Source organism: Aspergillus fumigatus, chromosome 4 (genome assembly GCF_000002655.1).
Source record: "Aspergillus fumigatus Af293 chromosome 4, whole genome shotgun sequence".
NCBI lineage: Eukaryota > Fungi > Ascomycota > Eurotiomycetes > Eurotiales > Aspergillaceae > Aspergillus > Aspergillus fumigatus.
In genome coordinates, this window is record NC_007197.1 from 2,504,145 (window position 1) to 2,517,067 (window position 12,923).

General features: G+C 52.8%; 7 protein-coding genes across 7 annotated transcripts; 5 read left to right on the plus strand and 2 right to left on the minus strand.

The window, feature by feature from the left end:
* Window positions 1-37: 37 nt before the first annotated feature.
* AFUA_4G09610 (uncharacterized protein) lies at window positions 38-481 on the plus strand (the record flags this gene model as incomplete). Its single annotated transcript, XM_746772.1, has 1 exon — window positions 38-481. The coding sequence occupies one exon, from the start codon at window positions 38-40 to the stop codon at window positions 479-481; it is 444 nt and encodes a 147-aa protein (XP_751865.1).
* An 89-nt stretch (window positions 482-570) lies between these two features.
* On the minus strand, window positions 571-2,156 carry AFUA_4G09620 (WD repeat protein; the record flags this gene model as incomplete). Its single annotated transcript, XM_746771.3, has 2 exons — window positions 1,825-2,156; window positions 571-1,774 (listed from the first exon to the last, which is right to left on the minus strand). Exons 1-2 carry the CDS (start codon window positions 2,076-2,078, stop codon window positions 571-573), a joined length of 1,458 nt encoding a protein of 485 aa, XP_751864.2. The 5' UTR covers window positions 2,079-2,156.
* An 80-nt stretch (window positions 2,157-2,236) lies between these two features.
* Window positions 2,237-3,442, plus strand: AFUA_4G09630 (uncharacterized protein). The gene is made up of 2 exons (XM_746770.2): window positions 2,237-2,504; window positions 2,553-3,442. The coding sequence occupies exons 1-2, from the start codon at window positions 2,363-2,365 to the stop codon at window positions 3,140-3,142; spliced, it is 732 nt and encodes a 243-aa protein (XP_751863.1). The 5' UTR covers window positions 2,237-2,362; the 3' UTR covers window positions 3,143-3,442.
* A 526-nt stretch (window positions 3,443-3,968) lies between these two features.
* Window positions 3,969-4,538, plus strand: AFUA_4G09640 (putative GAJ protein; the record flags this gene model as incomplete). Its single annotated transcript, XM_746769.1, has 1 exon — window positions 3,969-4,538. One exon carries the CDS (start codon window positions 3,969-3,971, stop codon window positions 4,536-4,538), a length of 570 nt encoding a protein of 189 aa, XP_751862.1.
* A 1,259-nt stretch (window positions 4,539-5,797) lies between these two features.
* On the plus strand, window positions 5,798-8,152 carry rim8 (pH response protein PalF; the record flags this gene model as incomplete). The annotated part of the gene is made up of 2 exons (XM_746768.1): window positions 5,798-6,265; window positions 6,347-8,152. 2 exons carry the CDS (start codon window positions 5,798-5,800, stop codon window positions 8,150-8,152), a joined length of 2,274 nt encoding a protein of 757 aa, XP_751861.1.
* Window positions 8,153-8,658: 506 nt separating this feature from the next.
* Window positions 8,659-9,393, plus strand: AFUA_4G09660 (putative secretory component protein shr3; the record flags this gene model as incomplete). The annotated part of the gene is made up of 1 exon (XM_746767.1): window positions 8,659-9,393. One exon carries the CDS (start codon window positions 8,659-8,661, stop codon window positions 9,391-9,393), a length of 735 nt encoding a protein of 244 aa, XP_751860.1.
* Window positions 9,394-9,431: 38 nt separating this feature from the next.
* AFUA_4G09670 (uncharacterized protein) lies at window positions 9,432-12,918 on the minus strand. Its single transcript, XM_077804619.1, has 2 exons — window positions 12,483-12,918; window positions 9,432-12,267 (listed from the first exon to the last, which is right to left on the minus strand). The coding sequence occupies exon 2, from the start codon at window positions 10,920-10,922 to the stop codon at window positions 9,771-9,773; it is 1,152 nt and encodes a 383-aa protein (XP_077659910.1). The 5' UTR covers window positions 10,923-12,267; window positions 12,483-12,918; the 3' UTR covers window positions 9,432-9,770.
* Window positions 12,919-12,923: the final 5 nt, after the last annotated feature.

The following is a 12,923-nucleotide window of genomic DNA, read 5'->3' on the forward strand; positions in this document are numbered from 1 at the left end:
ACCACAAAACCTCGTTTGAAACAAGCTTCGAATAGACATGTCTTCCGACGACGCTCACACAGGAGGTAACCTCGCCGAGATGGCTGAACACGGCACCACCATGCCCAACGACGCAGGTCTCCAAAATACTCTCCCCTCCGTGCCACGCCCCGACCAGCGCAGCGAAAGCCACCAGTTCGATAACCAGGGCCTTGCGGAGCCATCTCTGGCTTTCGCCGCGGATAACGCCACTGATCTGCCTCGGAGCACCAAGGAGATGGGCGCAAGCGGTGAGGTCGTCACGGGAACTGGCGATGCGTTCCCTGTTTCGGGCGAGTCGAAGAGGATTAACCCCGGTGCGATGGACCCTGGTGCGCGCGGAAATGCGCGGACGATCAAGCATGCGAACCTCAATCGGAGTATATTTGATCGGTTGGCGAGGGAAGATGGAAATGCGCATGAGTTTATTAGGGAGCATGAGTTTCGGAATCGGGATGAGTGACTTGAATCGATTTCGGCTGTGTTGCGTTACAATGTATTGATATACTTGAAATTGTTTTGAATTATGCATGTTTGATCGGTTCGGCTTGTCTATGCTGGCGTAGAAGGGGCGACGAACCCCCGGTAGATCTCGTCAAGGATGTCTCGTTTCCGTTTCCGATCCGCTTGCTCGGCCTCTTCGGCCTCGTCGGGCTCGCCCTCGGGCTGCCGTGAGACCCACGCGCGGATGGTCCCGTCGCCGTGCGCGGAGAACATCTCCAGCCCTTCGCCTGAGCCGCCGTTGCCGCGCCATGCCAGAGAATTGATCCGGGCAGCGCTGAGGGCGTTGGATCGCCCGCGGGTTTGCTGCCGACCGGCCATTAGACCAGGGACCTTGAGACGTTTGATAAACGTCCCCTCTCGAAGTTCGAACATGAAAATCTCGCCGCGGTCGTCGTGCTCGTTGAAATTGGCCCACAGGAGGGTCTCTTGCCCTGGAGCCATTAGTCCACGGGGCACAATCAGCGGAGCCCGCTCGGCAAGATGAGAAGACACGCCATTCCGGACCCTGGGCCCAAAGTGGACAAGGGTATTGGCACCTGTGGAGGCGTCCCATACTCGGATTCGGGCATCTTGACCGGCTGTAACGAGGTGCGTGCCAGTTGATGTCCAACGAACACCAGTCACTGCACCATTGTGCGCCCGGGCGTGGGGGGAGAAAGGCGCGCGGCTCTGGTAGGATGCCGGGGCGCACTGCGGATGAACTAGACCGACTGCATCATCCATATCAAGGGTTGCAATGGCTGAATTGTGACCGCCCCTTCGAACGTCAAACACAATCACGCGGTTGTCTGTTGATGCTGAGGCGAGGATATGTGGCCGATGAGGAGCCCAGGCTACTGAGAGGACTGCGGAACTATGACCCGGAAGCCCGTGGGTAGATAGACCGGACCGCAGGTCGAGCAAGCGGACTGGTCTCTCTGATGTACCTACTGCAATAAGAAGCGTGGAACCAGGATGTGACGACATGGAATGAGAGTAAGGCGTGCAGTCAAGCCGGAATGTATGCATAGGCGTGATGGCGCCTGGCGCCAAGGCAGAGAGCTTTAGACTTCCATCATGGGCAGTAGTCAATATTGTAGATGGAGTCGGATCAAATGGGTAAATTGAAACCGATGTGATCGCATGCGTATGGGCATCTTCGTGGGACCCCTTGTGGATAGAGGCGATAGGCTGGTGGACATGATCCAACTCGGCACCTCTGCTTTCCAGATCCCAGAAATGGATTGATGGGTCTGCGCCACCGGAAACCATGCTGTTCATTCATTAGCATCGAGTCGCGGCTGATTGAAGAAGAGTACATACAATCGTGAATCATTCTGATCGATGGCGAGTACATTCACGCCGGCACTATGAGCAACAACATCGCTTTCAATGACTGTGTTTGCATCAGACAATGCAGAATCACGTTCGGATTGGCCTCCATATATGTCCCTCAGGCTTGAGAATCGAATGCGAGGAGCAGGCTCAAGGTGGTGAACTAGCCGGGTAGTTTGTGCCACATGGAAGGAGTGCGGAGTGATAGACCCGAGGGCCCTGTTTAGGAGATACGAATTCATTCATCAGGCATTGACCAATGAAAGCTTCTTCTATGACTCAAGACGATGCTGTATGATTTACCTTCAATGCTTCCAATGATGCACAGTCCTGATCGTCTCTTATCGAAACGCGGGGGCGGAGAAAGGTTGCGCCGGAGTTTGTAGTTTCGGGCTTGTCGCAAGAAGCCAAATGAAAGCAACCCGCTGACACTGCTCGTATCAGTGAAACTGACTCACTGAGTTGGAAATCTAGTGAAGATTTCCCCCGATGCTCTCCCACGGGTGACCCTCACCACGATAGGACTATGTCCTACGGCAAATCCCTTGCGCTGAGCCAGAATTCCTTCGTCCAGCCTCCGGACCAGGACGATGGCGCGCGAGACACTCAAGGCGAGCCTGTGCTCAGGCGACAAAAACGTCAAGCAACTGTCTACGATGCTGTGGCTGGTTGGTAGGACTGTTCCGCTTTTTCGGCGAGCTTACTGACATGTACAGGTCGTGTGAATGCACATGGTTTTCTCCCATCGGTCTCATATGCCTCGAAACACCGCGACACAGCATCATCCAGCTCTCGTCCCGTTCGTCCCGAGGAGGTACTCTTCCGCCGCCAGAATGCACCAATACGATACGAAGAGGATGACTTTTACTTCGCAAACGAGTCCCTGCCAGCTGACCGCCCTCTTCCAACCTCTGACCTACTAGAAGCTATTCACGCCTACACGGCCGATTTCTACGATCATGCAACGATCGATCGTGGTCAAGACGACTACCAAAGCATGGACGAGACAGCTCTGATTGCAATGGGGATACTCATGGAAGAAATGGCGCGAGAGGCTCTGGGTGAGACCGGAGACTTGGTTCTGGTGGAGGGAGAGGAACTCTCGACGGATGATGATCACCTGTCATCAAGACTCAAAAGTCGCCGCATAGGTCGGAAACGGGCCAATACAAGCCAAAGTATGATCTTGGCAAGCTCTGGCGATGATCTGGATAGCGTTGTGAGAAAGCGACGGTCGAAGAAGCGCAGGTTGACCCGGAGGACGTCGACTACTGATTTCGAAACAGAAGCTGATGAGAGGTTGTGAACTCAAACTGATTCTTGCGAGGCGCACCTCGTCGACGCTTTATAAGAGCCCGATTCTAGACAGTAATTGGGCTTTGGTGAAATCTGTTATAGCACGTTGATAACTAAGTTCAATACTGACGAGGAGCAGAGAAGCCTAGTTTAGCGATCAATGCACAGGAGCAAAGGTGTTAGACCTATTACTTGACAGTATTAGAGAAACAAGTGAGCATATTGAACAGCTCGCAATGAACAATAAATGTTGCAAGTGAAGCTGTGGTCTTCCCATTACAACAGTTTCCTGAAGATTTTCGAGCGTCGGAGGACTGCATTAAGACTTCATTATACGTAGTAGCAATTTGAATTCTCACAACGTTATTGCATAGCATAGTGCACTGTATACAGGTGACTGTGACTGAAGAACTGTTGTTTGTGACTCGAACTGGCATCACAGTACTCTGGTCCTCTCCCGTGGCATTGACAACCAGTCCTCTACCATCACCACTCAGCACAGCCCATCGTACCTCCATTAATCCATCTCCGAAAGACTCAGGCTTCATCTATGCCGGTATCAAACGCCTTCCTAATCCTTGGAAAAGTACACATTGCATCGCTTGACGAAGTCAATATCTCACATCCAACATGGTTTGCTCCCCGACCCTGACTTTCCCTGATCGTCCAAAACCGATGCATCTGCAATTAAAAGAAAGCAAACTACGTGTCTACAAGCTAGTTGACTGACGATCCTGTCTCAGCCACCGAAACTCTCCAAAAGCGCCAAAGAAGACTTGATAGTTTCGCATCTCCGGTCCACACGTACGTGCCACACGCTCAAAGACCTCGAGAAGATGCTTCCCTCGGTGGCCTCGATCAATGGGATGCAGGTTAAGGAATACATTCAAAACCTGACGGACGAGGGAAAGATCAGGGTGGAAAAGATCGGAAGCGGCAACTGGTACTGGTGTTTTGGTGGGGATGAGAAAAGAGAGAAGCAAGCAAGATTAAACCAGCTCGAGAAAGAGGTGAAAATGCTGCAAGCGAGCTATGACGAAGCAGAGGCTAGTCTGGCGCACAAAAGGGCCAAATGGGAAGAAGAGGGAGAGGACGAGCAATCAAACCTGGCAGAGAGGGAAGAGTTGGCGCGTCGAAAGGGCGAGCTAGAAAAGGAGAGGAACCGGCTGCAAGCTCAGTGGATAGCAGCTACAACGACGGAAGAAGGCAAAGGAGTGCAGGAAATGAGAGAGGAGATTGAGGAGTTCCGGAAGCAAGCGCTTATGTGGACGGATAATATCTACGTGCTGGAGGGGTACTTGAGTAAGCTGGCAGGAGGGGATCGGGAGGTTATTGCGGCGGTGCAAAGAGAATGCTATGGGGATGAGTATGTGGAGGGTGAGGGTTTGAGTGAGCTGACCATGTAGAGACACAAGAAATTCGTAATTCCATACTTGATGAGCGAGAGAAGTGTTCTGTATGTAGTCTCTGAAATGGATCACAATCGGAGATTAAAACCGACAAATGTGAGGTATCATCACCAGCAGGAGTATGTGGAGGCATAAATAATAACGGTGAGACACGAGAACAGTCTCAAACTAAGGCCTAATAGTCCAGCTCCCAAGAGAAGCTTGACTGTCGGACAGCGAACTCGTTGGTCTTTGCCATTCTCCGCCTGGTCGGGCTTGTTGCTTATCGCGAACTTGTCCCTTGTCCCCTCCCCCCTTCTCAATCCTGCTGCTATCACTCGCTTCTTCGTTGACGTTCGACCTTCCCCTATCCTACCTTACCTTATATTAATCCTACCTCTATCTATCGATTCTACCACTTACAGCCCTCCTTTACAGTCACAAGCGATCGGATATCCCCGCGCACTGTCTTCAGTCTCCCCCCAATAACCTCCTTCTGCCTAATCTGCGTCGCTCAATCAACTCGCTCCATTCGAGTCCGCATCCTCCGACCGACGGTTCTCTCCCCTCCTTCCATTGGCCTCGACCGACACCCATCCCTCTACCCCATCTATCCCTTGCCAACCGTGGGGAATTGCCCACGCATCACACGCTTGTCTCACCTCTGCCAATTCTTGTCATCCTGCGTAGTGCTTACTCGATCATACGTCGCAAATAAGCATTCTCCGTACCCTTGTCCTGTTGTTCCTGGTTGATGCGCGAGAAATAACGATGCGGCCCTCTCTGTCGTCCATGATCATCAGCTCCTGACGTCCCTCACAACCTACGCACTGTGTCCCTCCGGTCTGGTTGCGCTCGGAAGCGGATCTTTCCCTTCCCGCGAGGAGTTCGGACTAGAAACAAGCCTGGATCTTTAGCTTGTGTTAAGGTGGTGCATTTGCGCCCAACGGTGACATCGGGGCTGGTGGCATTTCTTACCTGAACTTCCCGGCGCGTGGACGTGTGATCGGTGGATTCAAACCACGGAGAGTTTTCAGGTCTCTGTCGTACGCAGTTGCTCTCTGCGTCTGACTGCACCGTCATCTATTTTCGTCATCTAAATCGGGGCTATTCTATCCCGAGACGATCGGAGCTGGCTTCTGATAGTCCTGCGTTTGGCAAGCCGTCTCATTCTGTCTTTCTCTTTTTCGACCCTTCACTTCCCTAATCGTTCCCAACATCGTATCACTCTTCTTATCTCCCTCTTGTATGGCTTGAGCACAGCGTGATTGTATGTCATGTCCGTCAATTCCTTTACCTCCCCATCCGCACCCTCGCCGCTCGGTCGGAATCGAAGCTCGCTATTGTCCAAGTTCCGCGCTCCGTTCGGTCACCGGAATCGCAGCATTGCCGACTTTTATATCGAACCTGACGACCCCTGGCGCTCGTACTTTCCCGGTGATGTGGTCAAGGGCACTGTGGCCCTGACGGTGGTTCGACCCGTGCGGATTACGCACTTAGTGGTCTGTCTACATGGGTATGTCAAGGTGTTCAAGAACACAGTGCCTTCGGGCGAGACGGATCCTGATCTGGGCTTCCTCGGCCCAGGGCGCGGGCGTCGGGGACCAGAATATTTGGGCAATGGCTTGGCTACCCTGTTCGAGGATGAGGTGGTTCTCTGCGGCGAGGGACGTCTAAAGGAGGGTATTTACAAATTCCGCTTTGAAATGTGCTTCCCGCCTTATGCGCTGCCCAGTAGTATCAGCGTGCGTGACCTCCTTCCTGTTCTGGAATTGATCTCCATATCACGAGCTTCCAGTTTTGCTAACCATTTCTAACGACTTCAGTTTGAACGAGGTACTATCTCGTATATGCTTACATCCACACTCACCAAACCCACGACGATGAACCCGACCGTTTCCTGCCGAAGACGCGTTAATTTTCTAGAGAACATCGATATCGCACCCTTTCCGGCCCCCAAGGCTCGCATCGTGACCCTTGAACCTGTTACCAGACGCTCAAAACCCAAGGGCAAGGCCAAGTCAGTAGAATCTGATGCGGCTGCTGATGTCCAGTCTCGGGAGCCGTCTCTCAATGGTAGTGGAGCGGTCGGAGATAATCGCCCGCCCCTTAGTCCGGCCCCCAGTAATGTCAGCTCGTCGAGTCGGCTCAGCAACAGCAGCCAAAGCTTTCAACTGGCCAGTGACCCTAGTTCGTCTGCTGGCACTGGGGTACGCAACGGCAGCATTACCCCTTCGATCGCGGATAAGACTATCACGGCGAAAACCGAACTTTTACGGGCTGGTGTGCTGCCGGGTGAGACCCTACCGATTGTCATCACCATCAATCATTGCAAACAAGTGCGCAGCGCGCATGGAATTATCGTCACGTTATACCGCCAAGGGCGCATCGACCTTCATCCTGCCATTCCGATCGGCACTACCGCGAATGGCAAAAAGCCCGTTTACGAGGATTACTATCCGCGATCACGAACAGGATTGGGAGGCCTTACGTTAGGCACTAGTCGCACCAGCAGCGTCTTCCGGAAAGACCTGGCTCAGACGTTTGCGCCTTTGGTGGTCGACCCCGCGACTATGACCGCTGTGGTGAAGACTTCGATCCGCATTCCGGAGGATGTCTTTCCTACGATTACGCGCACTCCAGGCAGTATGATCAATTTTCGATATTATGTGGAGGTGGTTGTCGACTTGCGGGGCAAGCTCACATCTCCCGAGCGCTTTTTACCACGCTTCAACATGGTATCTTCTGGGAGCAATTTCTCGCCGAGTGGCCAGGTTCTGAACCCCAGTGACGCCAATGGCAACTCAATTACCACGAACTGGGCTGGCAACATCCTAGACACGGCTCAGATACGCCGGGAAAAGGGAGTTGTAGCTGTCGCTTTTGAGGTTGTGATCGGGACTCGTGACTCGCAACGACACAAGGAGAAAACCGAGCGCACGCACTCCGTGGCTGCGGTGTCTGACATATCTCCACCACAGGCACATCCCGCTGCGGAAAGTGACCACTGGCAGAACGGCTATAGCCCGATGCCGACGACGAACTCGGAGTATCTGCCTCAAACCGACTACGGCTTTCCCGAGGAGTCGCAGTGGCCAATGTATGAGGACGAAACCGCTCAGCACTACCAATCGTTGGGCGGAATGGTTGCAACACCGCAGGTTGAGGAACCAACGGATGAGAAAGCGCGCCTGCGGCACGCTGAGCAGACTCTTCTACCCAGTCGGCCACCGGATGATTCTGAGCCAGGACCTTCGGCCGGTCACTTGGCCATGCCAACCGCGCCCGTGCTTCCTGAAGATGACCACATCAACGGTTATCATCATTTACCGTCGCCGGTGGAGAACTGTCTGCCTCACACGTTGGGATCCGCGGAGTCGGTGCAGACTGTAGTTGCCAGCAGCAGTGTAGCCGAACCAAATGGAAGCACAGCACCCCCCGGCGAGGACAAGCAGGAATTGGAGCGCCGGCGACTGATGATGGAAGCAAGTGCCCCAGAAGACATGGATGCCCATACCGACAACTCCGCCATGGATGGACCCAGTGCTCCGGTCTTCCATGATGACCACGACGAGCAACTGGTGGGAGGAGCAGCGCACGGGGATGAGTCATTACCGCGTTACCAGCGATAAGAAGTGCCGCTGTTAGGCGATTCATGACGATATACGATTTTCATAGCTTGTATTTGTGTTCATCTGCCACTTGAGCATGGGCGTGGATATACCTTGATCTTGCATTTTTCGGTCCGAAGAGATACCAACTACGTTATTGATTGATTTATTCGTGTAACAGTCTGTCACTACTTACTGATAGTAACAATTGTGCACGATTGGCGGGCCCGACCCGTATAAAATAGAACTTTTTATAATTGACTTTTTACCAGCGATAATCCCAACAAGCCGATAGGCAGACAGATAGATAACTACTGTCACCTTAACCTAGGTTACCTCCATCCAACCGCAATAGGTGTGCGTTCCAAGCGGGCTGGCTTGGCACCGTCTCTAAGCGGCCACGCGACGACACTTCATCGCCTCTCACCAGCCATTCGCCCTCGTCTTCTCCTTTTCCTACCTCATCTTTTCTGCCGTGTCCTCTTCCGTCAATAATCCTTTTCAGTGCTTCTCCATCGCAAGCAACCATGGCCTTCAGGAACGGGTCCTTTGCGACCTTCCTGATCGTTTGTCGTAAGCCACCCCCCATCCACCTCCTGGAACACTTCCTCTTCAGAACAACTATTCTAACAAGACTCCCCAAAACAGCCGTCAGCTTCTTCCTGGGCATCATCTTCTCCCTCTTCCCCTATGACTACCCCATCCTGTGGTCCACGGCCCCTACCCCCCCAGCCCACTACGACTACCTCGAAGCGCACCTGCGCTTCCTGCACGCCTCGCCGCCCCTAATCCCTCGCATCCTCCACATCGTCATCTTTTTGGGTCTGGCCGGCCTCGTCTCGAAACTCTACCGGCCCTCGGAGAGCAACATGCTCTTCGACGGCGCCTCGCTCGTCCTCTACATGTGCGGCATCACCGTCTACATCGCCAATATCGTCAAGGGTCTGCGTCTGGCCTCGGCGGGCAAGTACGGTGAGGAGCTGGCGACCAGCCCCGAGGAGAAAGACCAGATTCTGAACCGCGAGGATTCGCTCAAGGTGCTGTCGGCTAGTAATACCATTCTGGCGTTGGTGTTGGTGGGGGTGTTGGTGTTGCAGGCGGGGCAGTGGTATGCGGAGCGGAAGGATGCGCAGGAGTATGAGTCGTTGAGGAAGGGGCATAAGGAGGGTGGTGGTGGTGGTGCTTCTTCTTCGTCGGCGTCGGGGGCGGCGGCGGCGGCGAAGCCTGGCAGGCAAGGGAGTGTGAAGAAGAAGAGTAACTAGGTTTGGTTTTTACTCTGTCTCTGGTCGTGGTAGTATGACTCGGCTCGGTGTATTGCAGTTTGATGTTATGTATGAGTGATATGTTGTCTACCGGTCGGGGGTTACGGGCGACGGATGAGGTATGGTATCAAAAGTATGCGGGTCATGGCTTTATCTACTTGGGCTAGTTCTATGTACATGATAAAAGCGAAATAAAAAAAGAAGACCAAGCACCAAAGCCTTGACAATGTTTCGTGATGATCATATGTAAACTTTATGGCAATGCAAAAGGGGAATCATACGATGAAGTACCCAGCAAACCTTTGTGGCGCTTGGGCTTGCAGAACAACCGTGAGCATCATGACAAATGGCATGACAAATGAGTGGATGCGATCGTGTCAGATCACTGTCTCGGGGGCAAACGAGAATGGACTCCGCGGCAGGTCGGGCGATCTGGGACTCAGCGCTTTGGCGAACAGGTCCTCGCCGGAGTCGGCGCTTGATGTGCGTGTAATTGTAGTCATGGATGCAAACCCGCTGTTGTGCTCACTGCTGTTTTGTTGTGCTTGGATGGATTCCGGCGGATAGTGCACCACCGTCCGAAGACTGGTATCTGGCGCGGGGGAGGGATGCAAAACGTTGGACATGGGTTGCATTGTGTGGAAGGAGTTGAACGAAGAGACGGCCACGTCAGGCGACTGGGGGGAAAGGAGATGGCGCGCGTTCGAGGATGCTACTACCCCGTTAGTTGGCATCGAACTGGAGGAACGCGACGAGCCCATACCATCCGCCTTTGGGGACAGTTCCCGCTGACTGGTCTGCAACTTGAGTCCCTTGAGCTTCTCGCCCAGCTTACCTCCGCTAGTGGGAGACACTGGCGTAGCGGGACCCATCGGATATTGCGAATCTTGCATGCTCTGCGTCTGGGCTTCCGACTTGGATCCCACTCCGAAATTGCTCTCAATCCATTCCTTCTCCTGCAGCGCCATGTGCAGCGCAACACCTTCCGCATTGTTCATGCATTCCTCCCGTATCTCCTTGTCCAAGACCTGCAGCCGCTTCTTTGCCCAGATCGTATGCAAAACACCCTTCTTTCCGGCCGAGCGACCAGTGGCACCTAACTCCGGAGGAAAGATAGCAGGTAGCGGGTTCAGTTGAAGCGAACTGGTCTTCTGTGTCGGTGTCGAAGATGTCGAACATGTGGCGGGAGGCTCGTAGGATAAGGTCACCACGGGAGGAATGGTAGCATGAGGCGGCAAAAGGAAGTAGAAGCGGCGAGTGTTTTCGCTTGTTCGCTCATCGGCTGGGAGGACCGTCGTCTTGCCCTCCCATGAAACGTGCCATGAGCCTCCAGGGTAATTCGACGAGCGGCCGAGGTCGTCGTCATCCCATTCGATCATGAGAATCTTAGTGCCATCATTTCCTTTGCCAGCCTCGAACTCGAAGCGGGCCAGCGCCGTGATGCTCAAGCTCTCAGATGGCACGCGGGGTGTCTCTAGACCAGCGAACTCGCTGTCCGGAGTGAATGGAGGGGAGAGGGCGTGAGACATGGCTAGACTATACTTTTGTGGGATGAAGATAGCAAGGCGCTAAGCAAAGGGGGGGGGTGGGGGTTAGGGAGTCCTGGAAAAGGGCAAATCGTCTTTGCTTATTGTTGTTTTCGATCCCCTTGCCTTCAGAGGATGGATGGCTGGCGAGTAGGAAGAGATGATAGACACCGGTGGACAGCTAGGCTGAGAAATTGAAAGGTACATCCAGAGACAGGAAGTAGAGTGCGAGAGTGCAAAGGACATTTAGACAGATCAACGGACAGAGAAAGTGGTCGATCACGGGATGGCGGAGGGGCTGCAAGTCCCAGCCTAGTTGATGGCCATGCTTCTTTATCCGTTCGTATTGTCCAGTCGAAAGCTGTGATACGATTCGATGGCTAACGTCAAATGGCCCAGATGTCTTCGTACTACGACGTTGACAGGACTTGCCCGAACGCGAAAGGCCGCATATCTTTTTGAGGGGTCTCCTTGGCCACACTTCTAAATATAGAGTTATAGCCTGCAAGGCGACAACCGTGGCTTGGCGCCTGATGATGTCGTACTACAACACACTTTACCCCTCGTCCTACTCTTTTACAGCTGCTTTGACCTGATCCGGTCTGTTGTGGTATGCAATAGTATGCTTGGGTAGCTCACTTACCTGAATAGCATTGACGGTTTTGTCCGCAAATGGTTGTCCGCCAAGGTCTGTATACACATCGTCCGCCGCTGATCGCTATCGTCGAGTTCAGGATCTGCGCAATGACCGACAAGAGAGATACACAACAATCTCGTACCTGGTTGGCTCCGTGTATTCCATGTCCTGCGATCACGTTAAACATAGTTGCATGTCTAGATTGTCCAAAATCAGGGTTGTCAGGGTGAATCAGCACCTTGTACAGTACAATACCATACAAATGACCCTTCAGGACAGTGAGAAAGACGAATCAAGTAGAGGTATAGGGAAAAGATCACACTAGAAGTGAGAAGACGGTCGTCACGTACAACAGGGGCATGGATAACTGGCTGTTGCAGATGGATGATGGCGAAGAAATCACCATGCAGGGGAGAGCGCTTGGCCTATCATGAACAACAGCCCCTCTCATTGAGCAGGGGACGTTCGAATCTGGGTGCAGCGGTCATGAATATCTGAGATGCCAGCTGAGAGGAAGTTTGTGTATCTCAAGACCAGAAGAAGTGGGGGGACTGGTGCACGCAGCATGCTAGAGCTGAAGATGTGCATCAGAATCATGAATGGCGTCCTGAGATACCCGCCTTAACAATTGATGTCGACTGTTCGGGGGATACCAGAAGCTCTTGACGTGATGAGTATGCATGTCATCAAATGAAAGATTGCAAAGGTCATCTAATAATAGAATCAGCGCTACACTCTGACCACTGGGAGAGCAGATACAGAACCCAAGCCTTGAGATTCCAGGAAGACCAGAAAACCAAGTAGGCTAGACGATCTCTTTGTTCTGTGATGGACAGGGGATGCCCCTATGTGATCCAACTCTCCAAAACAAAGTAAGAACCTCAGGTGAGCTGCTCAGAGCGTATCGAGGGTTGTGGTTGATTTACCATGTCACCTGCCTCAACATAACAAATCGAAATAAATTCATCTGTAGCAAGGAACAGCAGAATCCTGATATTGAGTACAGGCCGAGAGAATAATCTTACAACACAGACTTTTCAGCATTCTTCAAGTAGATATATACACCATCTCATAGCGTTGAAGCCGATATAATGTTGGTCTTGCTAAAAATATCACACCCTGTAACTACGACTGCCTAGCCTCTGCAGGTAGTGTACCAGAATAGTAGCAATCATCAGGCCCAAGAACAGGACATAGTATGTACAGTCAGCGGACAGAATCGACTAGCAACCCACCCCTCCCTAGGTCTGTCATACACAACCGTCTACCTAATGTGGGAAATTTCGCAATCGAAACCAAAGCGTTTACTGATGAATACCCGCATGATCCCCTCCTCAACCGACGAATGCAATCGGATCTCGCCCCCT